Raw genomic sequence first — 14,778 nt, forward strand, 5'->3', positions numbered from 1 at the left:
CTTCCTCTCTTTCTTGTAAGTCACTAAGGCCGTGCACGCTACGCTACGCATCATCCAGCTCATCCCGACGAAACTGAAATAGCCCGACCAGAATAAAATAGTACATCAAGATGTTCGGTCTTCGAGCTTGGCCTACCCCTGTATGTGTCCTTCGCATTCGGCCGATTATCATATATTCCTTTGCTCTGTTGCGGGGAAGGCTGGATACGATGATGGGTCATGGATATGGGAGAAATTTGAGTGTATGAGAAGAAATCGTAGAGGATGTGGGGTGGTGTTGAGTGGATAGATGGAGGAAGATATTGGGGTCAAGAAGCGGGAAGGGGGATATTGCATATCAATGATTCCAGGGCTCAACACATGCGACATTGTCTTGGTCGTTGAGGGGTAGGGAGTAGGGATTGCGGATCTGGATGAATCAGGATAAGAGTCAAGCGTACTTGGTTGAACTTGGGATAGCGGTACGAAGAACAGATGGATCTGGATGAAGTTTTGGAATGGCGCTTCTGAAATTGGAGAAGAGAGAGAGAGAGAGACAAAGAACGAAGTTGGCCGTTTAAGCAGAGCAATTGGAGCTAATTCATTGTTGACCCAATCCCCAGATCGTTAAACCCCTCTGGCCATTCATGGTCGCCAGCGCTATCACCGTCGCTGGTGTTTGGTCTCTCCAAGATCTTGCTGTCTCATGTGAGTATCTGTTTCCCCCTCTGCCCTAACCCATAGTATCAAAACAACCTTTAATTACATACTGATTCTTGATTTACGCTCCGTCCAATAGCTCCTGATGCCCTCAAGGACCCCAAGAACCCATTCGGTAAGTAATTGACCAGTGCTTTGCCCCCTCATGTCACTTTATTCATTCATTCACACTTGTCCATATTTACACTTCAAGCTGTTTGGTCTGCCTCTCGGAAGACAGGATCGCTGACCCTCAGCCATGTCGCAGCCGCTTCCAAAGCCAAGGCTGCTGCTCACTAGATCATTATACGATGACAGGAATAGTCAGATTGGATAGATGAAATGCAATGAATGAACCAAGGAATACCCCATCCACCTCGCATGCGCTCATCTCGCGGGCGGATAGGCATTGAGCTAGCAACCTCGGCCTGGGCCTCATTTTCACTTGATATATACTAATCTCATCGCAGTCAAATCTCCTTTCGACTGCGCCGGTCGTAACACCTGGTCTCAACTACTATCTGCAAATGGCCGGGTTTGGCCTCAGATTGACTGGAGACCCCATCATCGCATACTATATTGACAAGTATAGACTGAAATAAGTAACTCAACCCCATCGAACGATACTTGGTTTTCGTAAGCTCGGATCCAACATCGGCGGAGCATACGTTAACCCGGACTCCGAATCTGCTGAGCCGAATTGCGCATCATTCCAATGTGTGATCACTGTAACAATTGAATGCTTAGAATTTGCTGCGTCTTGATTACCATCACCCACCCCGTTCCCGTCACCGTCCTCGTCTCTTGTGAAGGACGACGATCTAGGGTCGATGACCTGCAATTGAGGGAGATCAGTGTAATTCAGATCGAATCGACTAGCTCGAATAACCTTCATCTCTTCCTCTCTTTTGTTGCCGACAGAGTCAAGTCGTTTCCAGACAATTGTCACTTCTTGCATGTGTCTACCGTTTTCCCTATGGTGCGAGTAGTCACGGATCTGCTCAAAGGCGCCCAGAGAGACTTGTCCATTGATAAAGCAGATCGAATGGTATAACTACCTCTGGCGAAATCGTTGAGCAGAGTATCTCTTGCTTGGGCGAGTTCGTCTTTCCATGATAAGGGCGGACGCGTGGAAGGAGTAGCGGTTGAAGGGTTCTCGGCCATTGTGTGCTCAATGTTTACGAAATGTAAAGGGATGAGAATCTGCAAATCGAGTTGGTGATATCCATATGCGATAGTGGGACGTTGAGATCCTGAGCTTGGATTTGGCAACCTGATTGTATCGAGTTGATTGTACTGTACACTGCTTAGTCGTCTTCTCCGAGAAGCTTACTCGCCCCCGACTTCATGTGTGCGTAAGAGTGTCCAAGTCCGATACTCTCCATTCGCAAGTATCACAAAGGACATATATAATACATCGTTGTGCTTGGTGGTTGGACTTTTTGCTTGAACAACGATTCGAAGGCCTTCGTTTTCGAGCGAGCAAGTCTGTAAAGCACAACCTTCCTTTTATAGTCAACCTGCCACCGCATTCCAAGCAAAATGACGATTTGAATCCATTAGAACACTCAAATTGTACGCCTTGATTTGTCAGCTCACAGCTCAACAATTCTGCAACGCACTCCGGAATACGGAATGCGGAAAGGTCCTCACTTCTTCCGCATGTTTACGTCTGTTGCGAAGTGTCGAAGGGGCTAGCATGGGAAGAGCGGACTTATTCAGACGACCGAAAAGCTCTATCGCTGTTTCTTGACCGCGATCACAAGCAGACTGCTCGACAGATTAGATTCAAGGAGGCACTCAAACAGTGATTTCTCATCTAAGGCATGTCATTTTTCGGCATTTAATCGATTGCATATTCCTCAACTAAATGAGATTCTATTTCGAGTGTATCTACAAATCTTCAGGCAAGTTGGGATCGGGGAAATCCTTGCTCATGTGCGACTATAGTACCGTGACACGATATATCAGCTAATCTGCTTACGGTTTCACAAAGAAGCTCAACGGTGTACTCACCTTGTAATGCCTGAAATGCACCTGTCTTCCCACTTGTTCAATCTCCTTGACCTCTTCCGGTTTCAGGTCAGGCAAGTCATCGATCTCCTTGAACTTCTTGAGATTCGCAGGATTTCTAGACGACGTGACAGCTACGACACCCTTCTGGATCGTCCATAAGGTCAAGACGGTCACGGTATCTATTTCTTTACCCGTATCTTTCGATAATCTCGCAGCGACCTTCTCAAGGACGGGCTTAAGGGGTCCTCCAGTTGGATGTCGGAGAACAGGGGTCAGAAGTCCGAATGACTCAGTGACGATATTGTGTTTCTCGCCGATGTCGAGTACGGGCTGAATATGCTCGAGGACGTATGGGTGGTATTCCAACTCTACGCGCGGAGAAACAGTCTATCAGTATCGCGAGCAAAAATTGCAGTAGCTTACGAGATGAGAGATGCAGAGTGAGAGGAGAACAAGACGTACGATTGACAACGGGCTTGATCCTGGCTACTTTGAGGATTGCCTCGAGATCTTGGGGCCTGAAATTGCTGACTCCTAGACTTACCCCTTCGAGGGTACCGTCGTAGACGAGGTCTTCGAAGTTTGTCCAGAATTCGCTGGTGCTTCCCTCCTTGGGCACGGTTGGGAAATGCAGTAAGAGTAAGTCGGGCTTGAAGCCTAAGTTCTTGATCCTTTGCTGGACATTTGATCGGATCTTTTCGATACCAGATAGACCTATTGAAGGAAGAACATTGGATCAGCCATTGGTTCGGAGTATGGATAGCGGTTCAAAAGGGAAGGCAGATATCGCTTACCGGTACTAGAGACTGTGGTCATACGATATAGCAGGGTATCAGCAAGTATTCTCTGCTCCTCGGTCATAAAACGCCATAAATAGAGTCAGAAGGGGATGTAGACTTACTCTTGGTGGTCACCCAGATATCTTCCCGCTTGACACCAGCCTGCTTGATAGCTTCAGCAGTAGCTTCTTCGGTCTTGTAGCATTCGGCAGTATCGATATGGTATATTCCAGCTTTCAAAGCTGCAATACCATTCTCTACGGCTGGATCGTGGTTCCCGAATAATCCGCCGGTACCGTTACCCCACCCGATGGCGGGGATGACTTTACCGTCTGATAATTTGATTGTTCTGGTCATTTTGGCAAATCGAGCGAGTCGCGGGATCATACAATGATTGTAGTGGAGTGAGCAAGGAGATCCTTATCCTTCGGTGGGAGTCAGACGTGATGAGCTTGAACAGAGAAAGAGATGGAAAAAGAAACAGATGGAAGATGTTTACAGATCTTTGTATGACCTGCATTAACCGTTCGTTCGTACTCTTACTGCATCGATGATGCCATTGCTCGTATGCTAGGCAGACAATCGATATGACTAACCCAGCGAACGGCCCGGGAAAAGTGGAATTGCAAAGTGGAGGTCAATTCGGTCAAATCCGGGCCATCGACAACTTGAAATTGTCGCTATTTTGGGACGGCTCTCAGAGCCAGGCGCAGCTATCTCGGCGTTACTCGAGATCGACTCCGGATATACCATCATCAGGTGTTGCCCGCGTGGTACGCAGCTGTGGTCACCCTTTCTCGTGGCGAAGATGGAAACTCGCTGGCCCTTAATGATGGAGATCCTTTCAGCCTGCCTGCAGGACTGAACATTTGGTCACAGCCATATGGTCCATGTGGTATTGGTGTTGGCGAGTCGGACTCGAATCAGGAATTGACATCGTTCGCACGAAGTTGAGGATAAGACCCTAAGCCGGTCGAAAATCGGAATTGATCCCTGATCGTATAGCGATACTGCAATCATGCCACCACAGCTTCTACCGAGCGACGTACGATCCGGACGACGAGGGATAAGCGTCTGGGCTCAGCGCGAGGACACCTCTTCCGAGCCCCTTCGCCGCCGTTCACGACAACCCAGAGGCTCGAGATGCACCTTATGCGTCGAAAGAAAGATCGGTTGTAATCGAGACGACGACTCACAGCCGTAGGTCTTGAATCTGATCGTCAATCTGTATCTACTGAACGCATACAACCCCTCACGTCATTTCGAGGTTTAGGCAGAGATGAAAATTGATACTGATGGCGCTAATTCTTCCGTTGTATCTACTTACAAGCAGAATCTGCTCCACCTGCCTTAGCGCGGGCAAGCCTTGCGTGATGATCGCGCAGCCTGCTATCTCAGACACTGGCTCAAGACAATATACATCTGGCATCAGGTTTCGTCCCCCGCTGACAATCGACCCCAGGACCAACGATCAACAAGGACCTACGCTGTTCCTGTCGAATGCAGCAGACATACTTGGCGGCAATCGGCGCGACTCGGAGGTAGATAATCGAACAAGTGGATTTGCAGATCACAGCTCACAATTGACCCAGGATTCCAGGTCGGAGAGATGGCCTCCTAGCCGGCCGGCAGAAAGCATGGATGAAGACGGTCAAAACGGATGGAATCCCTCCGGTGGACAGATACCTAGTCCAGCCGCGAGAAGATATCTGGAGCTTGTCGAAGCCTCCAGAGCATGGAAGGAGCGCGCGGAGCTCGAAATGGCGTTCAGATCTTAGCGTCGAATGTTCAGCTTCTGGAACATACTTTATGTCCTATGATACACCCATGAAATCGTGCTAGTGGAACAACAGAACCCCCATCGGCACCTCAATCCGGCTAACGCATGCTATAAATCGTCTGTGACTGTTCTGAGTTTCTAGTCTTGCATCTTCTTGCATTTTGTGGACAGAATCCTTTGCGATGCAGCTCAGTATACTCAGTATAGATTCAGGCGATTCAGGCGGACGGCCAAATCTTGTCTTTTCCTTTGCTCGTTGTGCAAGTGTCATTGCTGTCATTGAAATTGCTTCCTTTCGGAGAAGAATCGCAGTACAGTATTCTAGCACGAAAGATTTGTATTCCCGCGCGAGCAGATTTCATGGCTCCCACCTTAAAAAGATGGTGCAGTGCCGACGTCCCCTCTCAAATACCTCGCTTTGATACATTGACTACCATAGTTCTGTCTCACCATGTCCACCTCTGGGGATTTTGCCCCGTTTACGAACGATATCTTACACTCCAGCTCGGGAGAACGCGCAGCGATGTTATCTTCATCACCCCTCGACAGCGATTTCACGAATCTTGCGGACGGCGGCACGTCTGCCAAGCGGGAGCGTAGACCGAGGCGCACAGCGTGTGCGGGCTGCAGAAGTGTTCGTCGAGAGTGTGACCAGGATCCAACTGAGAGACCGTAAGTCCAACAAGCCTTGTGCATCTCCACACTTACCTGATCAGCCGTGCTGAAATGGGTGGATAACAGGACCTGCACATACTGCAGTACGAGAGGCAGTCCGTGTATGCCACAAAACCAGACCGGTGAATCCGTACCGACCCCCAGAAGCAACGTCCAGCTTCGATATATCGCTTGCGACAGTTGTCATAGAGACAAAAGGAGATGTGAACGCGATGCTCGTTCTGAACCGTGAGTCCAAGGATCCTCTTTCGTGTAAGAAAACCCTTTGTAAGACTGGACACCCCTAAGCCAGGATAAGCCGTACCGTACATGTGCGCACACTGGAATTGACACGGCGAGTGTTCTGTTCGCTTCCCGTAGATCCTGCCTGCTCTGCTACTCACGCGGATGGGAGTGCAAGATCACCGCAGATCGACCCAAACGCAGGACAAGCACCGCTGGCGACACCACGTACGAAACCCCAAGCATGGATATTGCTGGCCGGATCAGTTCAGCAGAAGAAGTGTCGGATGCCTACGCTTGTAGCTGGGCTGGAAAACTCGATTTTGGGAACATGCTTGCTGTGGCACGCGATACAGACCTCCCTCTGGGTCCCGTTGAGTCTCTTGATTTCGCGCTTTTGGATGGACAATCGGGTGAGCCTCCTGAAGAGGCGCATGACCAGTCTCATGACCATGATCAAGGGGCACATGAACGATCGATGGACTCGGTGGTAATAGATGACGCAGAGTTCTTCGGACAGATCTAATGCCCGTCTCAGAGATCCGATCGGAGTGATCTATCTGGCGTGGTACAGCAGAGTATGCAATATGATGCAATGCAGCGGAACGCACTCGAAAGGAAGTGCGTATGATATATTTTTGAGGACTGCTCCTTTCGTCCATGTGGCGGACGTTGAATTGTCCTGCACTTGATGGTAGGTCATGTGTACTGTATGTTCATGGGACAGCAATCGACGCAAATCCTGCATTAAGTTGATATCCGATTGCTATTATCTGCTCTTGTTACGCTTCTATCAAGTATTGCAGCTCTGAACGTCAGCTATGGACCAACCACCAAGTTCATCAAAAGAATTCGAATCCGATGGCAGCACGAAGGCGACCTCAGAACGTAGTTTCAAGCTTCGGCAGAGGATAGCCAGACCGAGGACAGCATGTGATTCGTGTCGGAAGCAACAAGTGAAATGCGACAGGGAGACAGCTCCAAGCTCGTGAGTATCCTCAGGGTCGGAATCACAGCCTGCGAGGACTATTTTGACTAAGATGTGGTGAAATGTGTAATCAGAAGCTAAGATGAGACTTTTAGCGTATGTTCGAGGTGTTCCAAGGCAGGACGCTCATGTATTATGTCAAAGCGTTCGGATTACAAGAGGGATACCATGTCACGATCGTGGCTAGCTAAGTCGGACGTTTACGAGCTCGACACACCATCCAATAGCCAGCCAACGATAGTGCCAGCGAGTGAGGAAACCGTGGCTCAAGGTCACAGGAGTGTTGATGGTCCGCTGCAAAACGAGACCCTAGGCATTCGAGAAGGGCTGGACATATTTGGCCCCTTTGAGGGGTTCATCGACTCTGGTTCGATCGATACCGCTGTGACAACTTGCAATGGTTCAAACAGCTTGCTCGACGCTTCGCAGGTACAGGATCAGGACTTTGTGTTCGGCTTCCCTTGGCAAGGTGAATTCAGGATACCAAGCGATATGTCGATTCCGGAAGATCTCATCGATCCCTCTCTGATCTGTCCCGATCTGCCGAAAGAAGGCACGAGCCAGGTCGAGCCACATTCCGGTACGACCTCGAATGTAGATGGAAATATTCATGAGAGCATACAAGGCACAATAGATAAAGGGGATTATGAAGGATCTTGCCATGAGCTGCCACGTTTGATGTATACTCGGGATTCCGACATGAATCGCCAACTGCGTGAATACGATCAAAAGGTTGGACAGCGACAGCAACAGCCAACTAGAGCGATGCTGCGCTATTGACAAGCATTCGCAATGGGGTGTCTGTAGTACTCGTTCGTCAGTATCATACAGTTCTTACATGCATTATTCTTGATACAACAGTTGAGATCCATCCCTCAGAATTGTATGTCCCTCGGGTTAAATGCGGGCTCGCTGATCCCATGAAATTCTTACCCAGACACCACGTTGAGCTCATCATCGCTTCTTCGCACCTCCGAATCCACCGAAACCCATCATACTAGCCATATCTTCCCTCTCTTTGATCGCCTCTTCCACTTCCCTATCTCCTCTGTTCTCCATCTTCCTCCTTTTCTTCGCAGCTTCCTTACTATCCGACCCGTCTTTTTGTTCTTGGTCCGCACGATTATTCCTGAATATACCCATTTTCTGCAACTCCTCCTCTTCCCGCTTTCTCTCCCTTTTCCTTTTCCGCTCTTCCCGCCTCTTATCCTTCTCCACCGATTCAGCTTCCCGCACCGCTTTTAGACGAGCTTGGAAATCGAAGTTCTTGGCTGTCACTGCTGTCCTGGTCGCTTCTCGCAAAGCTGCTATTTTCGCTCGAACTTGCGTCAAGGTCGATCGTTCTACTTGGGTAGTCTGGCCTAACATTCGTAAATCTATCAGGTACAAAGCAGGACCGATGATCAGCTAAATTCTGTGGCGTGCGTTGGCAGCGCCGTAGTATCTGACTCACGCCCTCGACCATTGATGTGGTCTAGATATGAGAGCGAATCCTTGAATGTCCGATTGCACATTTCACACTACCATCAAGATGAGATCAGCTCGGATCGCATGCTGCTTCGGTAGATAATCTTCGACAGTACTCACATAGAAGCCTGCTCCTCTTGGACCTTTCCCCGTTGTACTCGTCTGTACCAGCATAGTCTTGTTGAGGTTCTTATTCAGGTCCAAATCCTCCTTCCTCGCTTCAAGGGCCTTGGTAGGCTTCGGCATATCATCGCCTAGCCGGCGACGAGGCGGCGCTTTCCCTGTATACTCATATGGCGGATCAGTATTATAGTCCTGCTTCATGTCGCGAGACTCGAAGCCATTCGAAGGGAAGAGCGAGTTGTGGAATGCTGATGAGGGATTGACTGACCAGAAAGCATCGCTGCCTCAGCCGACTTTGCATATTCCGCATTCTCTTCATCTTTCGACTTGGCCTTTGCTTCCCATTCGTCCTTGTTCCACGACGGACGAGCGGCCGCCTACGGGAAAGTGAATGGTTAGCGGTGATTGCAGCTGAGTTGTAAGGTGTGAAAAACCGTACCGAAGACGACTGAGGTTTTTCAGACATCGAAACTCTGGTGCGCAACCCTCGCAAGTAGTCGGTGGGGCAAGTCTCGAGCTGCTTGACGTAGTTTCCAGTCAATGCAATCAGAAGAAGCGATAGCGATGACATTCAGGTTGTAGTAGCCTTGGGAAATGGTCGATGAGGTCAAAGTCACGTGACCTGAGTTCGCTCGAACGCGAATGTCAGTTCGCCAACATCCAGCCGCAACACACCATCGACAACAGACAACATTCCTTGCGATCCTAGCCATCTGTCTTACATCTACTTCACACAGCGGTATTGCACAGACGGGGAGCGAAGAAAGCCAAGATGTTCAACTCTCCGTCAACTCGAGCGACACCGCGGAAGGCGGCCTCGCGTGCATCCGTAGCTCGATCTAGGCATCAAACACCTTCCATCTTCGCCGAATCCGCTTCTCTGTCACAGGCGCCCACTCCATCAGTGAGGTCATCGCGGCTGGGCATAGTGAAGCGCGGAGGATCCCCAACGTCGTCTGCCGGAGACACTGTGCGGACTACAAGGGTCGATGAAAGCCAGGACAACAGTAGAGTCTTCTGGAGTAGGGATGAAAGGCATTTAGTATCTAGCCTGGGGCTGCTACCGAAAGAAGTAGCTGCCCTGGTCAGGAACTCTGGTGAGTTGAGTGATGTGGTGAATCTCAATGCAGGCTCGACGTCTAGCTGAACTGTCATATCGGATGACAGATCTGGTTGCTCATCCAATCGCTGGTCATGTTGACCCAAAAAGCGGCTTCGCGATGGTAACTTCCCCCTCGATGTGCATAGCATGGAACTATACCAGGGTGAGTCAGGTCACAGACTACACATTATACCTTTGTGTATAATCTGACTGGCTCTGTTCATCTTCAGAGAACCCATTCTGCCCCAACAACATATACTTTCCCTTCACCGCCAGTCTCTTATTCCCTTACACCTACTCAAGCACCAACGTTGGCAGCTTTATATACTGGCTCAGCCTCATCTGAACCAGGTATGATCCTTGTATCTACTTCTGGGGAAATACGGTTCTGGGATAGCATGAGTGTTGCTCTTGCAAATGTGGACAGATTTCAAGAGATCTACGTTGAGCTGGGCGAAGCGGATGCCGTGGAGAAATTGTGGAAAATTGATGTATGTGTCCATTTATCTTTTACTCTACAGGAGTCAATAGCTGATCGAACAAATCCATCAGGCGCAAAACTTCCTTCTTACAACCTCATCTTCGCTCGCTTTTCGATTGACAGTCTCGTCTCAGGGAGGACGACTCATACCAACGTTAACTCAATTAACACGACCTGGTGGTATGTTCGGCAGGGCATCTCCGCAACTGTTCAATGCTAGAGAAGACAGAGACGGCATATCGTCAGTAGCAAGCGCAGGAGGCGATTTATATATCATGGCCAGACGAATGCTACAGAAATGGGCGTTCGGTGCCGATGGCCATAGGGTGAGTTCTCGCCTTTAGGATTTGAGCTGAAGCCCGAAATTCGTACTCAGTATGTACAGGAATATGACCTTCACGAGGCAGTCGGCAGTTGGTGCTTTGACAGCTGGTCAATCGGGAATGTCTCGTTAGAGTTGAACGATATAGTTTGTACCGGGTGAGTGGTACTAATCTTCCTTTACACCTTCAACATGCTGATTGGCTAAACAGCCAAGGTGAGCTCGCGGTGCTCATATCTTACGTCGAGCAACAAAGCGGTACATCGGAATATCCAAGATTGCATAATTCCCATGCAATTGTCCTTTTCTCGACACAATCCAGAACTCAGTCTCTCGTCATCTCCAGAGTCGTTGATACATCATATCTCGCTGTACGTTCAGCATCGCTTGGTTGTCTCAGTACGAAACTGATGTGGGAGATAGCATTCTGATCCTCGGATGCTCGATGTACCTCGCTTACTCGTGCCACCGGGAAGCTCAATGGCATTTATCAGATTCGCCGAGGTCGTCTTGATGGTGTCTCTGGATGAAGGTACGCGCCAATCCACCGTCCTGCCGTCCAGACGGGACTGATTCGGCATCTTATAGGTTCTCCGTACGAAGAAGCTATCACTTTGAAGGATACCGGCCCAAATGCTTTCATCGGTGCAGGTCCTATCGTTGCGACATCATCAAAGAAAGGCACAAATTTACCCTCAATCGTTGCCATACCCGCTTTCGGTGGTCTGATGTCTATCGAGGCACTCGAAAAGTCAGGTTCTTCTGACTCACCGTATGTCAGATAATCGCAGATGTCAGCTGAGCACGCTAATTGATTTTGTCCCATAGTACTCAGACCTCGTCTGCGACAGCTAGGCTGAAGTCGAAGATGGAACAAGCTGTATTCTTCGGCGAGCGCAGCGATGTGAGTCTTATGTGGACTTCCTAACCGTTTCACTGCTAAGCCGCTATATCCAAATTGCAGAATCCCTTGTCGTTCGATTTGCCAGCAGGATTCCAAGGTGACTTAGCCGAAGCTGCGGAAATAGTTTCGGCGGAGATCGTTTCGTCAAGTGAGAGCGTCATCCGATACTTTCGCGCATCAGTGCTGACAGAGGTGCAGGCTCACCATATATGCCCGGAATCTTTGAGATCCGATCTCACTTGAGCGACAGACTTTTGCGATTGAAAGAACTGATGAACTTCATTCGTCACAATGGTCTTTTGACCATGGTAAGCTTGTTTGCGCTGCAAGACCTCTTGCCCCAGACTGACGATTCAATCAAAGCTTCCGCAAAGTACACGGCGTAAGCTTTCGCGAGATGCAGAGAAGATCAAGGGCGCGATTGAACTTTGGGATTACCAAAATCGCCAAATGGAGTGAGTCGCAGTCATCCTGTATGATGTCCGCGCTGATTGGTGTCTCAGTCAAATACATACCCGGTCACCCCAATCGCTTTTGTCTGACTCGATATACTCCTATATGCACCAGGCAGATATTGTCGAAGAGGAAGACTTCATACGGTTGTTCTTCCGAGCCCAAGTTCGTCCGATATGCTGCTGATAGTGTGACGCATGTGCTGATGCCAAGAGTATAGGTACAAAACCTCGACAAAGTACTCGAGACCGCATTTGAAACAGCACGCGCCGCTCTGGACTCAGTCACCCGTAACGAAGTGTCATCTTGGGTCGTAGAAGCGAATCGAATCTTCATTGTAAGTGGCCTGAGATTGCCCTTAGCTCCCTATCTGATGATTTCGGACGAGTAGATTGTAGAAAGAGCCGCTGCTCAATACCGAGAGGAAGAGCTCTACACGTACGAAATAGATAGAGAGAAGCCAGCAATTGAAATGTGGACGGCACAAGACTCGCTACTGGACGCCTTGGATTCCCTATATACCACCACAGAAAAATTGATAGAGGAGCGTAGCCGCGACCTGGGATCTGCCATCGATGAGCCTCCCTCAGATACTGCCGAACCGGGACTGAAAAAGGAACAACAATTGCAATCTAGGCTGAAGGGACAAATGGCCATACTAGCTGCAGCTTTATGCACCAATATGGAGGACAAGTGTCGAGCTACCTCTAGGTGAGCTTGCGGTCTATTGTATCTGGCTACCATACTGACGTGTGCGGATCTAGAAGGGAAATCGATGAAGGTGCTGATCCTCAAGAAGGCGTGCAATTGCGCGAGAGATGGGCAGAGATGAAGCCTAGGGTGATACGGCCGCTCGGTAAGCTCCACACCGAATCGTCAACAGAAGATCCCGCTCATCGCTGGTAATCATATAGTGGCGATTGACCGCTTGTCAGAGGCGTACGAATTGGCGGAAAATCACACAGACTACTCGACACTGGTGGCGTTGTGCCACACTCAAACAGGACCAGACACCGCTAGACTGCAAAGGTATATTGAGAGGTTCGGGGAGGAGTTTGCGTTTGTGTTGTATCAATGGTATATCGATCAGGGTGAGCTATCACTACACTGAATGCTTGAGACATGATCGCTTACGCGAATGAACCTTTACCAGGCCAAGCGTACGAGCTGCTCAATCAGGACGAAGTCTATGGAGCGCTCGTCACGCGCTTTTTTGCGGAACACCATTACCCTGAACTTGCCTGGATGCATCATCTAGCTTTCCAGAGATACGACGAAGCTGCTCATGCGTTGAAGGATGTGATGGTTGACGACAGCACGACCAAACTGGGGCAACAACATGTGAGTGCACGGCCGTCATCTGTTTGGTCGATCCCAGAGGTTGATTTTCTGGTCGACAGTTGATCGGAAGTATCGCAAAGCTTGCTGCTGTAGCAGATGTTAGGTCCAAGGGCGTAAATGAAGACAGAAAACGACTTCTGATAGGTGCGTTCGGGTGCCCAGTCTTGTCGGCATTCAGCTGATGCCGTTTTGATAGAGCTGGACGATGAGCTCGATTTGGTCAATGTACAATCATCTCTCATCGAGTACTTGTCCCCGCGCCAACGTCATCGCACGACCAAGTTGGATGATCAAATCACTCTTCTTTCCAATCGACCTGCTTTCCAAAAACTGTTCACAAATTTCGCTCAACAACTCACGGATGGCTTGACATTAGATCTGGAAGGTCTGATAGATATTCTGACTCTGAAAGACAATTTTGAGAGAGCGGGTGATGCGGCGTTGGCTCTGGAAAGGCTGGTTGGAGATACTGTGAGTCACAAACTAAAGTTGTCAATAACACAGATCAAGGGACTGATGCTTTTTGCAGTCGTTGCCGGAAGGTAGGAAGCAAGTAGCATTGTTATCAGTATGGCGGAGAGTATATATACGTGACGAGTGAGTCTAGGTGGATAATCTAAGCGACCAGATTCGTGTACTGACTCGATATGTAGCTGGGCGGCTATTGCCAATACAACTGGGCGAAGTGAACAGGCGCAGAGGTCCAAAGTGCGAAGTACCTCAGCTTATCAAACGATCAAGCTGGTGAACGACATCAAGGGTAAGCCCCATTCATACTGTTACAGGCATGCCCAGCTGTCTTTGACTAACGGATGCGTCATTTGCAGACTTCCCGAGAAACTTCATACTCTCGCCTTTCACATCGTCTCAACCTCCCTTACCGGCAGAATTGGCAGCTCGATTCCCTACTTTCTCAGCGGAAGACATCTCGGCTCTGATGGCGGATCACGAGACGGAGATCGAGATCTTGAATAGGTATTTGACCGAAAATGGATTAGAAGAGAGGATAAGGGAAGTGGCGGAATTGGTCAAGTGTGATATAGAGGATGAGAAGAGGGAAGAAGGGGATGTTGATATCGTCATGTGAATTGGACTCTCAGCTTTGAGTCAAATTATTCCATGACATTGGGCTGTGTATAGCGAGGTGAAGATTGTATACATGCACACCGAATTCAGTGATTCATTGTTCTCAGACCTCTCAGAGACTCGGTATACTTCCCGCCAATCGGTCCCCAAGGAAGGCGATCACGAATCGCTTGGACTGGACTGGACTGTACTGGACTGTACTGTACTGGACTGGACTGTACTGGACTGGAATGCATTCGGCAGCATTGCTGATTATTGACTCTAATTACTCATTGCCCGATACAGAAGGTCAATCACCCCGAAAGACTTCGATGCTTAGTCGAAACTCGCACATTCATACAGTACACAAATACCTGAAAGA

The 14,778-nt window shown here is 49.2% G+C and overlaps 7 protein-coding genes across 7 annotated transcripts; 4 read left to right on the forward strand and 3 right to left on the reverse strand.

Annotated features, from left to right (window-relative positions):
• Positions 1-1,285: 1,285 nt before the first annotated feature.
• I303_100885 (uncharacterized protein) lies at positions 1,286-1,842 on the reverse strand (the record flags this gene model as incomplete). Its single annotated transcript, XM_018404255.1, has 2 exons — positions 1,286-1,513; positions 1,672-1,842. 2 exons carry the CDS (start codon positions 1,840-1,842, stop codon positions 1,286-1,288), a joined length of 399 nt encoding a protein of 132 aa, XP_018266909.1.
• Positions 1,843-2,571: 729 nt separating this feature from the next.
• On the reverse strand, positions 2,572-3,830 carry I303_100886 (uncharacterized protein; the record flags this gene model as incomplete). Its single annotated transcript, XM_018404256.1, has 4 exons — positions 2,572-2,622; positions 2,695-3,062; positions 3,157-3,408; positions 3,596-3,830. The coding sequence occupies 4 exons, from the start codon at positions 3,828-3,830 to the stop codon at positions 2,572-2,574; spliced, it is 906 nt and encodes a 301-aa protein (XP_018266910.1).
• A 661-nt stretch (positions 3,831-4,491) lies between these two features.
• On the forward strand, positions 4,492-5,251 carry I303_100887 (uncharacterized protein; the record flags this gene model as incomplete). The annotated part of the gene is made up of 3 exons (XM_018404257.1): positions 4,492-4,673; positions 4,936-5,014; positions 5,066-5,251. The coding sequence occupies 3 exons, from the start codon at positions 4,492-4,494 to the stop codon at positions 5,249-5,251; spliced, it is 447 nt and encodes a 148-aa protein (XP_018266911.1).
• Positions 5,252-5,704: 453 nt separating this feature from the next.
• On the forward strand, positions 5,705-6,676 carry I303_100888 (uncharacterized protein; the record flags this gene model as incomplete). Its single annotated transcript, XM_018404258.1, has 4 exons — positions 5,705-5,925; positions 6,047-6,156; positions 6,289-6,432; positions 6,507-6,676. The coding sequence occupies 4 exons, from the start codon at positions 5,705-5,707 to the stop codon at positions 6,674-6,676; spliced, it is 645 nt and encodes a 214-aa protein (XP_018266912.1).
• Positions 6,677-7,306: 630 nt separating this feature from the next.
• I303_100889 (uncharacterized protein) lies at positions 7,307-7,918 on the forward strand (the record flags this gene model as incomplete). Its single annotated transcript, XM_018404259.1, has 1 exon — positions 7,307-7,918. The coding sequence occupies one exon, from the start codon at positions 7,307-7,309 to the stop codon at positions 7,916-7,918; it is 612 nt and encodes a 203-aa protein (XP_018266913.1).
• Positions 7,919-8,092: 174 nt separating this feature from the next.
• Positions 8,093-9,194, reverse strand: I303_100890 (uncharacterized protein; the record flags this gene model as incomplete). Its single annotated transcript, XM_018404260.1, has 5 exons — positions 8,093-8,514; positions 8,592-8,658; positions 8,726-8,886; positions 8,997-9,105; positions 9,168-9,194. The coding sequence occupies 5 exons, from the start codon at positions 9,192-9,194 to the stop codon at positions 8,093-8,095; spliced, it is 786 nt and encodes a 261-aa protein (XP_018266914.1).
• Positions 9,195-9,500: 306 nt separating this feature from the next.
• On the forward strand, positions 9,501-14,418 carry I303_100891 (uncharacterized protein; the record flags this gene model as incomplete). Its single annotated transcript, XM_018404261.1, has 23 exons — positions 9,501-9,825; positions 9,896-9,993; positions 10,061-10,321; positions 10,383-10,637; positions 10,688-10,791; positions 10,845-11,004; positions 11,057-11,165; positions 11,222-11,405; positions 11,462-11,537; positions 11,598-11,685; positions 11,736-11,845; positions 11,901-11,992; positions 12,041-12,155; positions 12,211-12,327; positions 12,382-12,701; positions 12,755-12,846; positions 12,905-13,081; positions 13,144-13,331; positions 13,391-13,475; positions 13,528-13,802; positions 13,861-13,928; positions 13,985-14,091; positions 14,159-14,418. The coding sequence occupies 23 exons, from the start codon at positions 9,501-9,503 to the stop codon at positions 14,416-14,418; spliced, it is 3,666 nt and encodes a 1,221-aa protein (XP_018266915.1).
• Between the last annotated feature and the right edge of the window lie 360 nt (positions 14,419-14,778).

This window comes from Kwoniella dejecticola, chromosome 1 (assembly GCF_000512565.2).
Source record: "Kwoniella dejecticola CBS 10117 chromosome 1, complete sequence".
NCBI classification, from domain to species: domain Eukaryota; kingdom Fungi; phylum Basidiomycota; class Tremellomycetes; order Tremellales; family Cryptococcaceae; genus Kwoniella; species Kwoniella dejecticola.